The 18,187-nt window shown below is 39.8% G+C and overlaps 2 protein-coding genes, 2 long non-coding RNA genes and 1 pseudogene across 4 annotated transcripts; 4 read left to right on the top strand and 1 right to left on the bottom strand.

Annotated features, from left to right (window-relative positions):
• The first annotated feature begins 2,805 nt into the window (after positions 1-2,805).
• LOC143131107 (uncharacterized) lies at positions 2,806-4,140 on the top strand. The gene is made up of 3 exons (XR_012988036.1): positions 2,806-2,917; positions 3,141-3,261; positions 3,655-4,140. It is a non-coding gene; the product is annotated as an uncharacterized LOC143131107 (long non-coding RNA).
• A 1,657-nt stretch (positions 4,141-5,797) lies between these two features.
• On the top strand, positions 5,798-11,753 carry LOC143131105 (E3 ubiquitin-protein ligase TRIM47-like). Its single transcript, XM_076290503.1, has 6 exons — positions 5,798-9,174; positions 9,545-9,640; positions 9,813-10,046; positions 10,981-11,143; positions 11,259-11,319; positions 11,616-11,753. The coding sequence occupies exons 1-6, from the start codon at positions 8,584-8,586 to the stop codon at positions 11,650-11,652; spliced, it is 1,182 nt and encodes a 393-aa protein (XP_076146618.1). The 5' UTR covers positions 5,798-8,583; the 3' UTR covers positions 11,653-11,753.
• On the bottom strand, positions 8,809-10,943 carry LOC143131108 (uncharacterized). The gene is made up of 3 exons (XR_012988037.1): positions 10,767-10,943; positions 9,535-9,604; positions 8,809-8,894 (listed from the first exon to the last, which is right to left on the bottom strand). It is a non-coding gene; the product is annotated as an uncharacterized LOC143131108 (long non-coding RNA).
• LOC143131106 (tripartite motif-containing protein 16-like) lies at positions 11,325-12,549 on the top strand (annotated as a pseudogene).
• Positions 12,550-12,624: 75 nt separating this feature from the next.
• Positions 12,625-17,928, top strand: LOC143131102 (tripartite motif-containing protein 16-like). The gene is made up of 6 exons (XM_076290501.1): positions 12,625-13,392; positions 14,000-14,095; positions 16,046-16,279; positions 16,885-17,044; positions 17,168-17,224; positions 17,342-17,928. The coding sequence occupies exons 1-6, from the start codon at positions 12,802-12,804 to the stop codon at positions 17,863-17,865; spliced, it is 1,662 nt and encodes a 553-aa protein (XP_076146616.1). The 5' UTR covers positions 12,625-12,801; the 3' UTR covers positions 17,866-17,928.
• Positions 17,929-18,187: the final 259 nt, after the last annotated feature.

Genomic DNA, 18,187 nt, shown 5'->3' with positions numbered 1-18,187 from the left:
TTTGTAAAGCAAAACAATCTAGCTCTACATTACAGAAGAATTAAAGGACAATTCCGGCGCAAAATGAACCTAGGGGTTAATAACACATGTGTACCGAGTTCGACCGTTCGCTGGGATTTGTTTTCATGCTAGTCAAATGTGACCAGTTTCATTGCAAACCGCTTATTAGCGTTTAACGCTAGCCTTCGGGGCACACGTACAGTAGAAAGAAATCGCTATTTCTATACCACTAACAAGGCTCAAAATAGCACCACACTAACACAGTAGCAGCTAGCATAATGAGGGTCTCTACATGTAAACCGAAGCATTGAGAACTTTGTAAGTGTACAGGCAGTTTATTAAAAAGAAACACATTACCGTTCACGTCTGGTTCACATATACAGGCAGGCGATGTGAACTAAAATCAAACGTAATTTGCTCAATATAGGCCTATTAGAAATAATAGCTCCGATGTAACATAACTTGTATAGTGTACTTACTTAGTGGATGTCCATCTGGTCCCTCTGGTATGGATCGCTGCCGCCTGTGTGGCATTGACTACAGGTAGCTTCTAGCTCTCTCTCTCTCTCTCATAGCACTTTCACGGAGCTCCCGCAGCTCTTCGTTGGTATATTCCGAGGGCGTCCAATAAGGGTTCATCCTCGATGTCTTCAAATTCGTTCAAATAACCTGCCATCTCTTATGTCTCCTGTTGCGTTTAGTGCTTCTCTTTTGCACAGTCCTTCTGCAACAACGTTTCACCCGAGATTCACTTCACATCCCAGAGTTCTGAGCGCCTGCCTGTATGTGAACCAGACATGAACGGTAATGTGTTTCTTTTTAATAAACTGCCTGTACACTTACAAAGTTCTCAATGCTTCGGTTTACATGTAGAGACCCTCATGCTACTGTGTAAGTGTGGTGCTATTTTGAGCCTTGTTAGTGGTATAGAAAAAGCGATTTATTTTTACTGTACGTGTGCCCCGAAGGCTAGTGTTAAACGCTAATTCGCGGTTTGCAATAAAACTGGTCACATTCGACTAGCATGAAAATACATCCCAGCGAACGGTCGAACTCGGTACACATGTGTTATTAACCCCTAGGTTCATTTTGCGCCGGAATTGTCCTTTAAGGATACTGCTTCTTCATGACTTGTTTAAATGTCATTGTAATTTATTTGACGCATGCTCGCGTTTAAAAGTGTCACGCATAGCTGTCCCCGATGTTACAGCAGCTCCTTGTGGAAACAGCAAAGAGTGCACATATCCGATGAGATTTCTGACGAGGAGCAAGCTCTCTGCCTCACCAGAGCCTTACTGTTTATTAATAAAACAATGATATAGAATAGAAACATCTGGAATCTATTTATTTCATCTTAAAGTTGGCTACAAAGAGCATTCAGAGAAAAAGATACATTTTTCTTTATCTGCAATGTTCCAGGAAGATATGCTTACATTTATAGGCTGTCCCTGTTTGATCACAGGTCCAGGAAAACGAGTCGATATAACGTCAATGCATTTTAGTTATGTTTCATGTAGGCTACTTTATTTCATGTAGAGTTTTGCTTCCCAGCATGCATTGCGATTCATTTAGTATTTTTGGCTATTATTAGTTTTTAATATTTTGAAACAATATGGTTTGAACAATTTATCTTAGGCTAGCCTAGGCCTACTCTGATGATGTTTTGAACAATATATGCTACGGGATATGCCCATTAAAACGTCGTATTAGTTAATTAAGAAAATGACACGTAGATGTGAAAGCAGCACATCCTAGCCCGGTATAAATGTCCATGTCTACTCTTCAATAGTGTAATGCATTCGGAGGATGTGATTTCATACATGCGTGAAAATATGAGGTGAGTGAAGTTGATTGTGTAGTTGTAGAACAAGTCGTAAATGCGTGTTCATGTTCCGTCTACCTCTCTCCTAGCAACGCTGAGACTTACAGGATAATAGCCTACCATACTAAATCGCGCTTCATGTTTTTTTTTTTTTTTTTTACCATCGCGAAATATAAACGTCGCGCGCATAACGTCGCGGTGACCATTTACAGGACGTCCTCTCAAAGTCTCGTGGACGTCTTTTAGACCTCCCGAACAGAGGTCCGCCAGGGGACCTTTAGGGGACGTCGCCAGGACTTTATTTTGTTTACTGGGTAAGTAGCTCAGTGTTTTCTAGAAACTTAATACTGCAAAGAAACACTTTTCAGTAACTATCTTTATATTCAGACCATGTGTAAAGTTTTCCCTTATAGCATATATTTGATTCTTATCTGCAAAATGCGCATTTTCTGTAACCCTCATGGGTTTCAAAGGCAACTCTACATGAGTTGCTACATTCGCAGTCTACCTGCCGAAATTGCAGCATCGGCGTTACTCCGCTAGCAACCCACCACCTCCCCTTACACCTCCTGTCTTCCATATAGTTAAAGAATAAAGGGGTGTATGGTGGAATCCTGCCTGACTCCAGCCTGTGCAGTCGACTCCGGCACGATTCCGCAAAGCGCTTCAGGATCCTGGCCAGAGACTTTGTCAAACATGCTCTTTTGTTATGCTTTTATATCTTTATGCAAATTCCGGAATGTGAACTACTGAAATCTCTATTATTAGAATGGGGCTGTATAAAATGGTCATTGCAGGAAAGGACCCAGGGTGACCACATGACCACAGAACGACAAGAGCGGCTTGTCGAAAAAATTCCACATTGTTACCCCTCATCTCATCTCAACCCCACCCCTACACATCTCGGTCTTTCTGTGAGGTAGGGGGTGCGAATGCTTGTGGGCTAATGGAAAGTCCTGTTGCATACAAAAACCACCACAGTCTTTCAGAGGTGAGTCAGTGCTCTAAGCTCACACGAGGGGCTGACAGACAAAATGAACATCTCCGCTTTCTCCGTTTGCTGCCTCATCACAATATGTCTCATCTTACCAGCGGGTAAGAATTAAGCTCCATTTGGCTGGATACAACAAAGAAAATGCATTATATATCATGATATAATATACATGTAGTTATGAAATATATAAACATAAAAAATACTAGTGTATTTATATAATGCATATAAAGTGTAATAATATTATGTTTAGTTTGTAATATATATGTTGTAAATGAAATATCTGTTTTTAACAGTGCTTTCAATTAAATGTTTTTCATTTTACAGTGAGCAGCACAACCACAGACTGTTGCCTCAAACAGTCCTCGAGGCAGAAACTGAAAGCCAATAAAGTGAAAACGTATCACATTCAGCAACAGGGAGGTATCTGCCCCATACATGTAGTGGTGTGAGTATAATCTTTCATTACAGACAACATTTACAGGTTGACAGACAAAAACGTTTTTGACAGTCATGGTACTGATTGCAACAGAGCAACAGAAGACACAATGCATATGCTATTTAACCACAATGGAATTACATATGTACATGTAGATGAAAAAGATCAAATAGTGTGAGGGCCCTGACAAGGAGATTGAGTCTGCTTTCTTCTTCTTGGTGTTTTTTTGCTATTTTTTCTTTCATGCTTTTATGTCTTCATAGAAGAGAACGGGTCTAGAGAGATTTTTCTGAGCTGAAGATCTTTTTACATTTATGTATGACAATATGTAGTAATGACTGCAATCTTGTTAACCTAAGCGTTGCCTTGCAGAAGTCTGACCAGTCTTTTTTCTCCATGCAGATTTGTGACAGTGAGGAACAAGCGTATTTGTGCTGACCCTCACAGGCAATGGGTGAAGGACACCGTGAGGAAAGTGGATGAGAGGAAGACACGGAGACAGGGAAAGGGGAAAAAGCACGGGGGTCGGCAGGCACGGAAGCAGCAGGCCCAATAGCCCAACTGACCACACAAATGGACACATACGTCTCTCTGTCTTGCCTTCAGACCTTCAACATATATGGACATTCTTCATATCCAAAATTACTCTGAAAAGCTAAATGTATTATGTGTTTACCATATTAATCAGGTGTTTTTCTGTGTCAATTTTGTGGTTTCTGGAAATCTCCTACAGTTGAACTGATACCAGTTTTTCTCTTACAATAACTTTTTGTCAGACACAGTAGTGTGTGAAGATGTGGGCTGCTTGTACCTTGTTCATTTTATATTTTTTAACATGTCTCTGTTTATATATCTACATAAAAAATAAAATATATATAATAAAAATAAGATATATGTGTGTATGTGAATATATCAAGTAAATGCTAATCTTCTTGGAAACGTGTATGTGGTTTCAGTTACTGGTCATGTATTTGTTTATATACCATTAATACATATATTTTCCTATACATTTCTAAGATAATCTACTCATGTCTCTTCAGTACAGCAGCCAATTTACCTTTAACTGGGTAGAGTGTAGCTTTGAGTTCAGTGCATAGCACAATCAAATCACAGCATGCAGTTGTCCTTTCAGACAACCATTTTTGTCATCACTTCAGTCATGGCATCATTTGCAAACCAGTAAATCAACCACTTTGCTATCTCTATATTGAGATAAGTGATGGCCTGGGAAATGGGTTATTACCCCCTTTTGTTTCATCTACTTCATGATGTAAATTGTCAACAAAATATTGACTTCTCCTTTAAAAACTAGGAGTGTTTACCCAAAGTGTATGACTTTTAACCCTTAAAGGAGTACCGTCACACCAGTGTGACGGGAATGTTGAGAAATGAACGTTCTAAAGAATATCTGGGTTCATTGAATTCAACATAGAATTTTAGAACCTTCAATTGTTGCGGAACTTAGAACGTTCAAAAACCTACACCTTTAAGGGTTAAAGTTAGGTTGAATGAGCTTACATAGCCAAAGACCAGAAATAACAATGACAAGACACACTTAAAATAAAGTAGGAATTATTATGACATGGCCTACAGAGATATTTTCAATTGGGAGAATGTCATTCCATTCCAATCATGTTCTACAACCTGCACCAATGCACACCGTTGCAAAAGTCTTGTCTTGGCTAAACATAAAGACTTTTTTTCAGACGTTTTGATCAGTGGGACAAATTAGGGTAAACAAGGATCATTTGGTCTTAATTTTGTACCCTTCCTATTTGGAAGTGGACTTAAAAGCTTTTAGAAAACAGCAAAGAAGAAAATTATTCTAAATAGTTCTAAATACTATTAGAGAGGTGACAGTTGAAAACTTGGTGGGGTAGCGGAAGCTTTCATTTTTCTATTGCTCATTCGGTTCAAAGAGAGCCCACCTCTTTTTCACAAAGACCCCCTACACTACAGGAAATCACCTTGCTGTGGGTTTTGTGGGTGGTGAATGAGGTCTCACTTTGTATGTGTGTTCATGTGTGTCTGTTTGCATGTGTGTGTGTGTCTGTTTGTGTTTGTTTGAGTAGTTGTGTGTTAGTGCATGACTGTGTGAATAGGTGTACATGCACTTAGCTATTGGTTGCAATGATACCTAAAATGTAAGCACTATCTTTCATGTGAGTATGACATGTTTGTGGCTGCATGCTTATATCAGCGTGTGTGTGTGTGTGTGTGCAGTGTTGGGGAGTAACGGAATACCGGCGTTACATATTCAGAATACAAATAATGAGTAACTGTATTCTGTTACAGTTACAATTTAAATAGTTGGTATTTACATTAGAATACAGTTACATAGTTGAAATTAATGGATTACATGACGATACTTCTCTGTTTCACAAGTTTATGAATAAACGCTGAATAAATTAAGGCAACTCCTTGCATTTCCCAGAAGCTCCTGAAAGCAATCTAGGGTCATTCCATGTCAATTCAACCAGGGCCCATGCACTTAGGTCTCATAAATTCTGAAAAAATTACCAGGTGTACATATGTTACCCAGGAGACACACTGTAATTTGCTTTTATGTAAAATCAATACTTTTCAAGATACAGACAGTTTTACGGGGGGAGGGGGTTGTTGATTTGGTTCGGCCTCTTTTTTTTTGGCAAAGTTCACAAGCCCATAGCACAAGAACTAAACCATATAGGCTCAAGTTTTGCATGCTGTTACATAAATTGGAATAGTATGTAGCAAAATCATCACGTTTGGTCTGGATGATCCTGCATGGTCATAAGGAGCTGCTGACCACTTTCTACTCAGCCATCATTCAGTCTGTCATCTGCACCTCCATCACTGTCTTGGGTCTGCCACCAAACGGGACAGGGCCAGACTGCAACGGACAATTAGGGCTGCAGAGAGGATCATTGGGGCTAACCTTCCCTCCATCCAGGACCTGTACTGGTCCAGGGTTAGGAAATGTGGGTAGGAGCAAATAGACACAATTTGCTTGTTTTATGGGTGAAAAGGGGCATCATCTGTAGACATCATCTGTTTTAAAATGAAATAACATCTCAACTGGACTACTGCAACACTGGCACTGATCAATCACAGCTCCGCCGCCTGCAGTTGATTCAGAACTCAGTCGCCCGACTCCTCACCTGTATAAAAAAGCATGAACATATCACCCCGGTCCTCGCATCGCTCCACTGGCTCCCCATCAGCTACTGCATTCATTTTAAACTTCTACTGACTGTTTACAAATCCCTCCATGGTCTGGCCCCCACATACTTGTCTGATCTCCAACCCCACATCCCCTCCAGAGCACTACGGTCAGCTGACTAACTGCTGTTGGAAGTGCCCAGGTCCAGGCAAAAAAACAATGGGGACAGAGCCTTTGTAGTAGCAGCCCCCAGACTCTGGAACTGCCTCCCCCTCCACATCTGTGCAGCCCAGTCTCTGAATATTTTTAAGTCCCATTTAAAAACCCACCTCTTTTCACTTGCCTTTGATTAGTGTCTCCTTTCTTAAGTGCCAGTGCATAGTGTTCCCTGGTTACCTTTAAATGTTCTGTTTTTTGCATTATTTTAACTCCTACAATCATTGTCCTTTTCTTTTTTCTTTTTGCCTTAGGTCATTCATTTGTTTATTGCGCTTAAGCACTTTATTGTGAAGCACTTTGGTGCGGCTAAGCCGCCTGTAAATGCGCTATAGAAATAAAAAATGATTTGACTTGACTTGGCATATCTCCAATATTAAAATCACTACACTGGCTCCCAGTAAAACAAAGAATTGATTTTAAAATACTTTTTATTGTTTTTAAATCATTGAATGCCTTAGCCCCATCTTATATCTCTGATATGATCACTGCATATAATCCAGCCAGATGCCTACGGTCCTCAAGCAAAGGTCTCCTCTCAATCCCGAGAATAAATACTAGTTCCGCTCATGGTGCTTTTAGTCACTATGCCCCTTCACTCTGGAACTCCCTACCTTCTGAATTAAAGGTGCTCTAGTCTAAGCGATGCTGGGTAACGTCATTTCTGTTGACTTTCAAACAAAACAGAGAGCTAGCTCGCTACTTCCTCCCCCTCCCTCCCATGCTGCTCCTGTGCAATTGAAACTCTCCTAAACGCACATCTCGTCTGTGATTTCCTGGAACAGTTTGTTATGTTTTTATAGGCTAGGTTTGCCCAGGTTGTTTTTGTTGCTGTTTTTGGAGCCTGGGCTGTCCACAGACATCATGCTTTTTTACAGTGTATTCGGGACACAGACAAATAGCGGTTGGTTAGGTGATGTTTGCAGTAAGTGACATAAAATGTTTTAGCCTAAAAAACGTGTTACATCGCTTAGAGCACCTTTAAGATCTTCTCAATCAGTAAACTGATTTTAAAAAAATTGCGTTTTGAGTTTTAGATTTAAAAATAGTGATAGGGGGGGCATTTCTGATGGAAGGCGGCAGCTGATTACACAGGCGTGGTGCAGCTATTGCAAAAACTCTATCGCCTCTTTGCTTGAGTCTGGGGCGTGGGACATGCAAAAGACCCATGCTGCAGGATCTGAGTGACCTGGAGGTTGAGTGGTGGTGGATGAGGTCTGATATGTAGGAAGGTGCCAGATTGTGAAGTTAAAAACCATCAGTGTTTCCCACAGAATTTAATTCTATTTGTGGTGGTAGGTTTGCAGAATTAACTGAAATGCAACAGTTTTTAACAAATTAGCGCAGCGTGGTTATGATGCTAATCAGATTTAAGCACAATTTAGTACAACCTAGAAAATCATTGTGTGGTGGTCAATGTTGATATTGTGGTGGGCTGCCTCAAATAAGTCAATGTATGGGAAACACTGCAAAATCTTAAAATGGATTCTGTGCTGGATGGGCAGCCAGTGGAGAGAGGCTAGGATGGGGGTGATATGCTCCCGTTTTTAGAACCGGTCAGCAGTCTTGCTTGAATTAATAAAGACAACAAAGAACAGAAATATGGATAGCTGAGGATGTCATACACATTGAACATTCTAAAGAACCAATTTATAATTGATATTTCAAAAAAAAAAAAAGTTATTGAACTCAGCAGGGAGAAGTATCCCTGGTAAATCAAATATAGCTATGACTATCTACATAATGTACAGATGCCTTTCTATGGCATATTTTTTCTTATCTGTTCTTCTTCCCATAATGCAACACTTCACCTGATGCAGTGTCTCTTGTGCTTTGCTGCCTACACACACACTCTCTCTGGAGGCCACTCCCTCTGCTCAGTGCCCAACCTTTTCCAGAGAAATGAAAGTCGGTTCTGCCTCCAACTTGACTGTGTCAGTAGGGGATAAGAATTAGACAGAAAGTGACCCAAAATGGCAGAGGCCAGTGTTGTATTGAGTCAAGACCAGTTTAGCTGTCCAATCTGTTTGGATCTACTGAAGGATCCTGTTGCTATTCCTTGTGGCCACAGTTTCTGTATGGATTGTATCAGAGGCTGCTGGGATCAGGAAGAGCTGAAGGGAGTCTACAGCTGCCCACAGTGTAGACAGACCTTTACACCAAGGCCTGTTCTGGGTAGGAACACAATGCTGGCAGAAGTGGTAGACAAACTGAAAATCATGGGACTCCAGGCTGCTCCTCCTGCTCATAGTTATGCTGGACCTGAAGATGTGGAGTGTGATGTCTGCGTTGGGAGAAAACGAAAGGCAGTTAAGTCATGTCTGGTGTGTCTCTCCTCTTACTGTGAAACTCACTTCAGAAATCACAATGAGCTCAACCCAGGGAAGAAACACAAAGTAATTGATGCTGCTGGTAAACTAGAAGATCTGATCTGCTCTCGTCATGATAAACTGCTGGAGGTCTTCTGTCGCACTGATCAGATATGCATATGTTTCCTGTGTGTCATGGATGAGCATAGTGGACATAAAACAGTTTCAGCTGCTGCCGAGCGAGTTGAAAAACAGGTAAGAGAGTCCAGTAAACATTAGTTTGTTTATGACTACGACTACAATAAACGATGTACACTCTTAAAACAAATGTGTTAAAAACAGCACAAACTGTGTTGTCCCTATGTGGACATAGAGATGTATTTTCAACACATTAGTTTTAAGAGTGTATAGATAGAGCATTGAATTGCCTTGTGCCTTGTGTATGAAATGCACTTTAAAAAATCTATGTGACTTGCCTTGCAATAAACTAGGTAGTGAACTTTAACCCCTGGCTTATGTTTGAAGAGGGCGTGTTTGTATAAACACCAATATGTATGAATAAATTACTAAAATGTCTCACAATATGTGGTGAGATAGCAAATGGATTAATGTTACCTCTTTACAGAAACAGTTGGAGGAGAGCTGGAGAAAAACCCAGCAGACAATCCAAGAGAGACATAAGTACCTACAGCAGATGAAAAAGGCCATTAAGTCTTTTAAGGTGAGTTCCAATCTGATAGGTAGCGGGACAATCTGGTGATTTCAAAGTGCCCAGAATAGAATGTATGCCCAGAAAGATGCTAGGCCTATAGGACTGAACACCTTGAAAACTTTCATGCCAGTTATGAAACAGTGTCAATAGAATTGAAATGTCCTATTGCATCTCCAAACAGCACTCTGCTCAGGCAGCAGTGGAGGACAGTGAGAGGATCTTTACAGAAATGATCCACTCCATTGAGAAAATACGCTCTGAGGTGACAGAGCTGATCAGAGATCAGGAGAAAGCTGAAGTTAATCGAGCTGAAGAACACATGAAGAACTTGGAGAAGGAGATTGCTGAGCTAAAGAAGAGAGATGCTGAGCTGGAGCAGCTTTCACAAACAGAGGATCATACAAGTTTTCTCAGGGTAATCTTTCTGCAAATATATGATGAAATGAAAAAAAAATGTGTTTTCCTCACTAGTATCACCATATTCTAACTGTATGCGGTGCGAGCAAGCAACAAAATCCATTTAATTATATTATTTTCAATTGGAATGTCCTAACTAGAGATGCACCCGAATCCGAATCCGTTATTCAGAAAAGCACAGAGAAGTAAGGGATAATGTAATAGAACTATTACATAATTATCGGGAAAAAAGTCCCGACAGGGGGGAATACCACACACACACGTGTGTGAACGGCCAGTGTAGCCCATACATCAGTAAAGCAATGGTCATTGAGGCATATCCCTCAGAAATATTAAAATCAGTAAACTTCTGGGTCTGAAATAAATGTTATCTTGCAGACCTGACAATAATGATGAAGGCTAGTGGGATATTTCTATTATATTGTGTATCATTGATATCTGGCAACAAAAAATGTCAAAGCCATGGTTTAACATGAATGTGTGTAATGACATTAGGCTGCATAAAAGTTCTACACTAAAGTATTTTAGTGGGCTATTTAGCCCTAGGCTATTTAGTTTATACTGATAACTGTGGTAAGGTTTCAATAACCTTTGCTTAAACAGTTGGTACATAGTCCCAAAAATTGCATAAGTTACAAAAATACAATATTTACCCGATTTACGTGATAGACTACACCCACTTCCAGTTTCATATCCGAATAGAAATACAGATACTGACCATTTTGTGGGTTGAACAGATCCAGTTGCAGATAGAGTCTCTTTTTTCTTTCTGTGACTTGCGTAACTCTGCTATTTTGAGTGAGAAGTAAGATGCAATAGAAGGACATATTTAACAGATTAATTGTGGACAGAGAACATTCAATGCTACATGACTAAAACCGCTCGCTCAGATGCAGTTAGCATACCCAGTAACAGATTGTGTCTCTTTGCAGAGTTTTCAGTCTCTGTGTTCTTTGACTGACCCAGAAGATTCATCATCCAACATCAGTTTCTGTTCAGATGCGTCATTTGAAGAAGTAAAGGAAAATGTGTCTCAGCTGAAAGATGAAGTGGAAGATTTACTAAAGCGTGGAGTAGACCAGACTTCTATGAGATGTAAGGAATAGAGAGAACATAGGCCTACAGTACATATTGTGCAACTCCACATTCATAGGTAAATGTTATTTCATCTTAAAACCAGTCTGATAACTGATATTTTCTGTCTCTACAGCAAAAGCGATAAGAATATCCTCTCCCCATGAGCTTCTGACCGGACAAAACTTTTTTAACATGTAAGAATCATGCACATTACAGCAAGAAGACAGGGCTGGGGCTGCAGCAGGGCTGTTCATGGTATAAATATGTTGATTATAAAGAAAGTAACCCATGTAACACTATGAACATACTGTAAACATGAACATTAGTTTCAGGGGTGAACTTGCAGTTGTACACATTTTTCAATGTGTGTTTACATTCTGATATAATCAATGCACACTAGACTAGGTTCTAGATCTACACAGTAATGTTTTTAATGGAAAAACAAACATGACTATTAACTCAACTGTTATTATACCTTTTCCCTCCACAGACTTATGTCAACTCAATCTAGATTGCAATACTATTAAAACTTAATTTGTCTGATAATAATAAGGAAGTTACTTGGACAAATGAAAAGCAGTCATATCCTTACAATCCAGAGAGGTTTGACTTTTGGCAACAGGTGCTGTGTAAGGAGGCTGTGACTGGAAGATGCTACTGGGAGGTGGAGTGGAGCCAGCGTGACACAAGCAGAATGTGGGGAGTTTTTGTAGCAGTATCCTACAAAGAGATCTGCAGAAAGGGACAACAGGCTCAGTTTGGGCACAACAAACACTCTTGGAGTTTGGACTGCTCTGCTACTAAATCCTCTTTCATACACAGTGGAGTCTCGACTAATCTCAGTGTTATTCCCAGCAGTAGAATTGGAGTGTATGTGGATCACAAAGCTGGAATTCTGTCTTTTTACAGCATCTGCAGTGACAAAATGACCCTCCTGCACAAAGTCCAGACCACATTCACTCAGCCGCTTTATCCTGGTTTTTGGTTAGATGTTGAAGCAAAAGTGAAGCTATGCCATTAGGTATGCCATTTTGTTTGGATGTCATCAGGGGTAGAACATAATGAGCCTTTTCCATCTACTTGATGCACCCTAACATTTCATCACTATGCGACTTCATTTCTGACCCAATTGAAGAGAGCTACATAATGCCGTTGCCTCACGAGACGGCCTAAGCATTTCATTACATATTGTAGGCTATACTTGTAGGAATGTATGTGACAATAAAATAATGTGCATAATGAATTTAAAGACAACAAAGAACAGAACTGTGGATAAGAGTGGATATTTCATACTCATTGAACATACACATTCAAGTATGAACACATTTTAAATTAAATTCCCAAAAAGTAAGTTCTTGAACTCAGCAGGGAGAAGAATAAAATACTGTAATTAATTGAACAAATAAATACAGGTATTTAATCTACATATGCCTTATGTCATATTTGTTTTATCTGTTCTTCTTCCCATAATGAAACACTCACCTGATCACCTGATGCAGTGTTATTCTCGTGTGCTCTGCTGCCTACACACGCACTGACTCTGGAGGCCACTCCCTCCGCTCAGTGCCCAACCTTTTCCAGAGAAATGAAAGTCAGTTCTGACTGCCTCCAACTTGACTGTGTCAATAGGGGATAAGAACAGTGAGTGACCCAAGACAGACAGAAAGTGACCCAAAATGGCAGAGGCCAGTGTTGTATTAAGTCAGGACGCATTTAGCTGTCCAATTTGTCTGGATCTACTGAAGGATCCTGTCACTCTTCCCTGTGGTCACAGCTTCTGTTTGGATTGTATCACAGGCTGCTGGGATCAGGAAGAGCTGAAGGTAGGCTACAGCTGCCCACAGTGCAGACAGACTTTTACACCCAGACCAGTTCTGGGCAGGAACACAATGCTGGCTGAAGTGGTGGACAAACTGAAGATCATTAGATTCCAGGCTACTCCTCCTGCTCAGTGTTATGCTGGACCTGAAGATGTGGAGTGTGATGTCTGTGTTGGAAGAAAACGAAAGGCAGTTGAGTCCTGTCTGGTGTGTCTGTCCTCTTACTGTGAAACTCACCTCAGAGTTCATAATGATCTCAACCCAGGGAAGAAACACAAAGTGGTTGATGCTGCTGGTAAACTAGAGGATCTGATCTGCTCTCGTCATGATAAACTGCTGGAGGTCTTCTGCTGCACTGATCAGACATGCATATGTGTGTTGTGTGTCATGGATGAACACAATGGACATAAAACAGTTTCAGCTGCAGCAGAGAGAACTGAGAAACAGGTGAGACTAAGCCTGTATTCCTCATTCGGATAGAAAACCTTCCAGCCCAAATGTGTTAGTGTTTACTGGTGAACATGCGGTTACACTTTCCTTGACAGTATCGACGTAAGAGTGACAAGACACTGTCATGAATCTGTCATAAACAAGTCATAAATGTTCATGACATAACGCTTCTGTTATTAAGTGACATTCTGTTTTTGTCATAACAAGTTAGGTTAGGGTTTAAGGTTAGGGTTAGGGTTAGGGTTAAGATTAGGGTTAAAGGTTAGGATTAGGGTTAGGGTTCATGTGTCATGACAGTGTCATGTCACTCTTATGTCGATACTGTCAAGGAAAGTGTTACCGAACATGCCAATGTGAATAATGGCATATTCATGATTGATAAATATGATTTTATTAAGTTTTTGTTCCTCTCTGGTCCATTTCTTGATTTCAATCACACAAATGTAACAGCCATATCTGTGAGGTTCATGATTATGATTATATGGAAGTGGTCAAAATGTTTATTAATTCTTATCAACATGTGTTTATAATGTGACTATAATACATGATATTAATGATTTAAATAAAATAAAAACTTAACTCAAATAGATTCACCTTTTCATAGAAACAACTGGGTGATACTCAGAGAAAACTCCAATGGGTAATCCAGGAGAAAGTGGATGAACTGCAGGATCTGAAACAGTCTATGAAAACTCTTCAGGTGAGTAACCTATTAAGCTGAGTACCAATACAAGAGACAGCTCTACCAGTGTCAGGTCTGCAGGACTTATACTGACCATAACAATGAAATGAAAACAAACTTAAAGATACGCTATGCAATATTGTCACCTTAATATAACCTTTACGGAGCCAATTTGATGGTAGACCCAAAGTTGCAAGGTTGGTTTTCCGCCTGGGGACGCTAGGGGGAGGGGGGCGGGGGGGAGTCACCATTTTCACCGGAATAGGTCATTAAATGATTTCTAAACGGGTGTATTAAGTTGAAATAGTTGCCAAGTTCTCCTTTAAGTAACTAATTGGATCATTCATTGCAATCTGGCTGCATAAAAATAAACTTAAACAGCCCGCATGAGTTTGATTGACGTAATCATGCTTGATCGTTTTCTCGGTCAAGACGACACTGACTTCAAAAATAATTTCACATTTCTACTACATAAATGACCCAATTTCAATACAAATCATCTTTCCAGCTGTGAATTATTTCTATCGTACAAAGCAATACACTGCCAATGCCTCAGAGCCAGGGACAAGGCCAGAAATAGGAAAATAAGTAGACTTCTTTGAAGTAGCCTGGGCCACTATGTTTTCCGTTCAAATTTCTGCCAAACAACTATACCTGACAAGACGCCCTTTATGGGTCCTGAATAATGACTGAATTTTCTTAATTAACATAGACTAAACTGATTTTGGAAGTTATAAAAAAAAACAAATCTTTCCTACCCGTTGCAATGGATTGTCTTGTCTGCATATTAAAAGAGAAATCCGGTGAGTTTGCACATAGATCTTCGTGTGGGCATGTACATGGGGGCTCACGGACATGCCCCCAGAGCAGTCCTAGGTTGTAGTATCTCGAGCTAGATAAAACTGATTGTTTTCAGAAACCTCAAGAATCTATGGGAAAACTCGCTGGATTTCTCATTTAAAAGACGTATACATCTTGACTTCATACGTTTAAGACTATGGGCTTTATCTTGAACTCCAGCGCAATTGACTTTGTATACTCGCGCTTGTGTCTTTCCTATTTTGCAGTCAGCGCATATTGGAATTTTCCCTCCACAAGAACATGTCCGTAAATTAGGGAATTCAATTGCGCCCACGGAGCCGGTTCAGCGAAAAGAGGGGGCATGTTCCAGCGCAAACGTTCCCTTTTGATATTTTGCAGTTTCAGAAAACAATTCAGCCACAGACCAGGACGATGTTTTGGGATCACTCTCACTGAATCATGGATGCACTGATGCATGGTGATATTTTTGCAAAGTAATCTAACATTACCTCACTATAGACAATGCAGATCTTCTGTCAGATAAGCACTCCTCACCCGTGCTGCTGCTGGGGCATTTAGGTTAAATGGCATCAGCATGCAGTTCAACATCACGTCTCATATTTAAAGAACCCATTAAGCAAGAAAAAAGTATGTGTGTGTTTTTTCATCTCTCATTTTCAAGCTCTCTGTTAAACACTTGATTGGATGAGCTAGCTGTCAGTCTGGTCGACACTGGCCAACCTTGACCTCACACCTGCTTGGTGCCCTAGAACTTGACCTCTGACCACAGGTCACTAACTTTTGAGGGTTGCTATGCAATTTTAAAAAGAGATTATTCAGTGTGTTGACATGAGTAATGGTATGTATAGAACATAAATGAAATGAAGAATCAGACACTTTATATGACCTTGACCTTAGACCCCATGCCCTTGAGTACCCAATCAGTGTAAGCAGTCTTTATAGTGATCAGCTATGCCATTATTGATGAAAACCCTTCAAACTGGCATGGTGATATCATGCAAGCACATAATGAACTCATGTGGCAGAGGCAGAGAAGTGGCCTGCTAGCATAGACAGAAGCATATTTAAAGATTTAAAAGAGGTTGAGCCTGTCATGTCATTAGAATTGTTCATCTTAAGAGTTTCCATTGTCTTGTGTCTGAACAGCGTTCCACTCAAGCAGCAATAGAGGACAGTGAGAGGATCTTCACTGAAATTATATGCTCTATTGAGAGAAGATGCTCTGAAGTGACACAGGTGATTAGAGATCAGGAGAAGGCTGAAGTGAGACGAGCTGAAGAACTCATGGAGAAACTGGAGATGGAGATTGCTGAGCTGAAGAAGAGAGATGCTGAGCTGGAGCAGCTTTCACTTAGTGAAAATCATATCCGTTTCCTTCAGGTATTGTCACAACTAGAATATTGTGATGCATATTAACAGAGGAGTTCATACATTGTTCAGGGTACAGATATTGTAATTATTATATAATTAGATTTCAATATAGATATCAAATTCACTTAAATATCAAAAAATAAATTATTTGATAAACATCAAATATATCATGGTGGGGTCCGGCCTTGTGCCTACAGTTGAACCATAGACATGGGTAAATTCTTTACCGACGCAATAATCACAAGTGCCATATTGCATTTCCATTTACAACTAATCAAATGTAAAGACATCAAACCGTGTTTTCTATTGTTGATTTAGATTTGTGTCTGTTTATCCTCAGAAATAGTTACAATCTATAGTCTTGCATCTATCTTTGCCATTAATGGAAAATGTCGCTCTGCACTTGATTTATAAGCTTTAATATAAATATAGATATAGACTATCTTTATAAATGTTGCTTTAGATCTGATCTGACCAAATTTAGATAGGACTAGACTGGAATTGTCACAGTGGTGTGTAAACTTAATGAAAACACATAAGAACACTTCACTTTCATGCATACACATTTCACTTTAAGAGTGGACACAATTGGTTTATTCTGTATACCATTGTAGAGTCTCCAGTCTCTATGCTCCTCCTCTGCACCTAACAACCCACCCAGATACATGGCCCAGACAGAGCTGTCTTTTGATGAGGTTATAGGAAGACTTTCTCAACTCAGGGAGAAACTAGAGGATGTTCTCCAACAGGACATAACAGCCATTTCTACAGCTGGTATGAACTGCATATTACAATGAACACAATTACTTTGAAAACAGCACTTCTGAAAACAATTTTCATATGACCCAGAAAACTCTGCTATTTAGAGTATTGTTTTTACATTTTTATTCTTTACAGGAAAACTTGTTAGCCTTCTAGTGCCTATGCCCATGACTAGAGAGGATTTCCTGACATGTAAGTATAAAATACACACATATGTACTCAGGTGCACACATCACATTTACTCAATGGTAATATTGAAAACCGTTATGCGCCTAATCACCATTATTTAATGTTTTTACCCTGCTACAGATACCTGCCAGCTTACCTTGGATCCCAACACTGCTCATAATCTACTCACTTTATCTGAGAGAAACAGAGTTGTAGAAAACACTTCTAACAATAATTGCTATCCAGACCATGCAGACAGATTTGATACATCATATGAGGTTCTGTGTAGTGAAGCTTTATCTAAATACTGCTATTGGGAGGTTGAATGGTCAGGACTACACGTTTACATTGCTGTATCATACAAAGGGCTGAAGAGGAAAGGAGGTTCTAATGATGCCATTGTTGGACATAATAACAAGTCTTGGAGTTTGTGGTGCACTTCATCTAAGTGCACTTTCATCCATGATGATAAACAAACTGCACTCACTCATGCCCCCACTTCCTCTAGAATAGGAGTATATGTGAATCACAGGGCAGGAACTCTATGCTTCTACAGTGTCTCTGATACATTGACTCTCCTGCACAAAGTACAGGCTACATTCACAGAGCCATTATATGCTGGCTTTTGGCTCGACAGTGGCAGTAGAATCAAACTGTGCCAGTAACCTAAAACAGAATTGCAAGTAAAAAATATCAGCAAATAAAATAAAGCAAAATATTTTGATGAACAGTAGTTTTTTTGTCATTTTTGGGCATAATTGTTTAAACAACAGGCAGTCCACTCTCCATTTTTATTCTACCTTTGTTTTATTCACTATGAGCCTTTCCTCATTCCTCATCATTCGTCATTTGTGGTCTTATTTCCACATCTACATTTCAAACAAAATATAGCAAAACAAACCAAAGACATACAAAATAGTAAAAAAATGTCTTTGGTTGAACCCCTTAAAAAATAGGCTAAGTTATAGAGGTTTTTGCATTTTTGGT

The sequence above is a fragment of the Alosa pseudoharengus genome, unplaced genomic scaffold (genome assembly GCF_046254945.1).
Source record: "Alosa pseudoharengus isolate Yale_2024_CS ecotype anadromous, Long Island Sound unplaced genomic scaffold, YU_APseudo_1.1 YU_APseudo_1.1_scf_18, whole genome shotgun sequence".
NCBI lineage: Eukaryota > Metazoa > Chordata > Actinopteri > Clupeiformes > Clupeidae > Alosa > Alosa pseudoharengus.
Note: the sequence above shows the minus strand (reverse complement) of the source record. Positions and strands in the feature narration are given on the sequence as shown.

Bases quoted from the DNA above. Each gene is read 5' to 3' on its own strand.
- LOC143131105 (XM_076290503.1), top strand. From the start codon at position 8,584: ATGGCAGAGGCCAGTGTTGTATTGAGTCAAGACCAGTTTAGCTGTCCA. The intron at 9,641-9,812 runs GTGAGTTCCAAT...ATCTCCAAACAG, and splicing joins AGGCCATTAAGTCTTTTAAG to CACTCTGCTCAGGCAGCAGT. The intron at 11,144-11,258 runs GTAAGGAATAGA...CTGTCTCTACAG, and splicing joins AGACCAGACTTCTATGAGAT to CAAAAGCGATAAGAATATCC.
- LOC143131102 (XM_076290501.1), top strand. From the start codon at position 12,802: ATGGCAGAGGCCAGTGTTGTATTAAGTCAGGACGCATTTAGCTGTCCA. The intron at 13,393-13,999 runs GTGAGACTAAGC...ACCTTTTCATAG, and splicing joins CAGAGAGAACTGAGAAACAG to AAACAACTGGGTGATACTCA. The intron at 16,280-16,884 runs GTATTGTCACAA...ATACCATTGTAG, and splicing joins ATCATATCCGTTTCCTTCAG to AGTCTCCAGTCTCTATGCTC.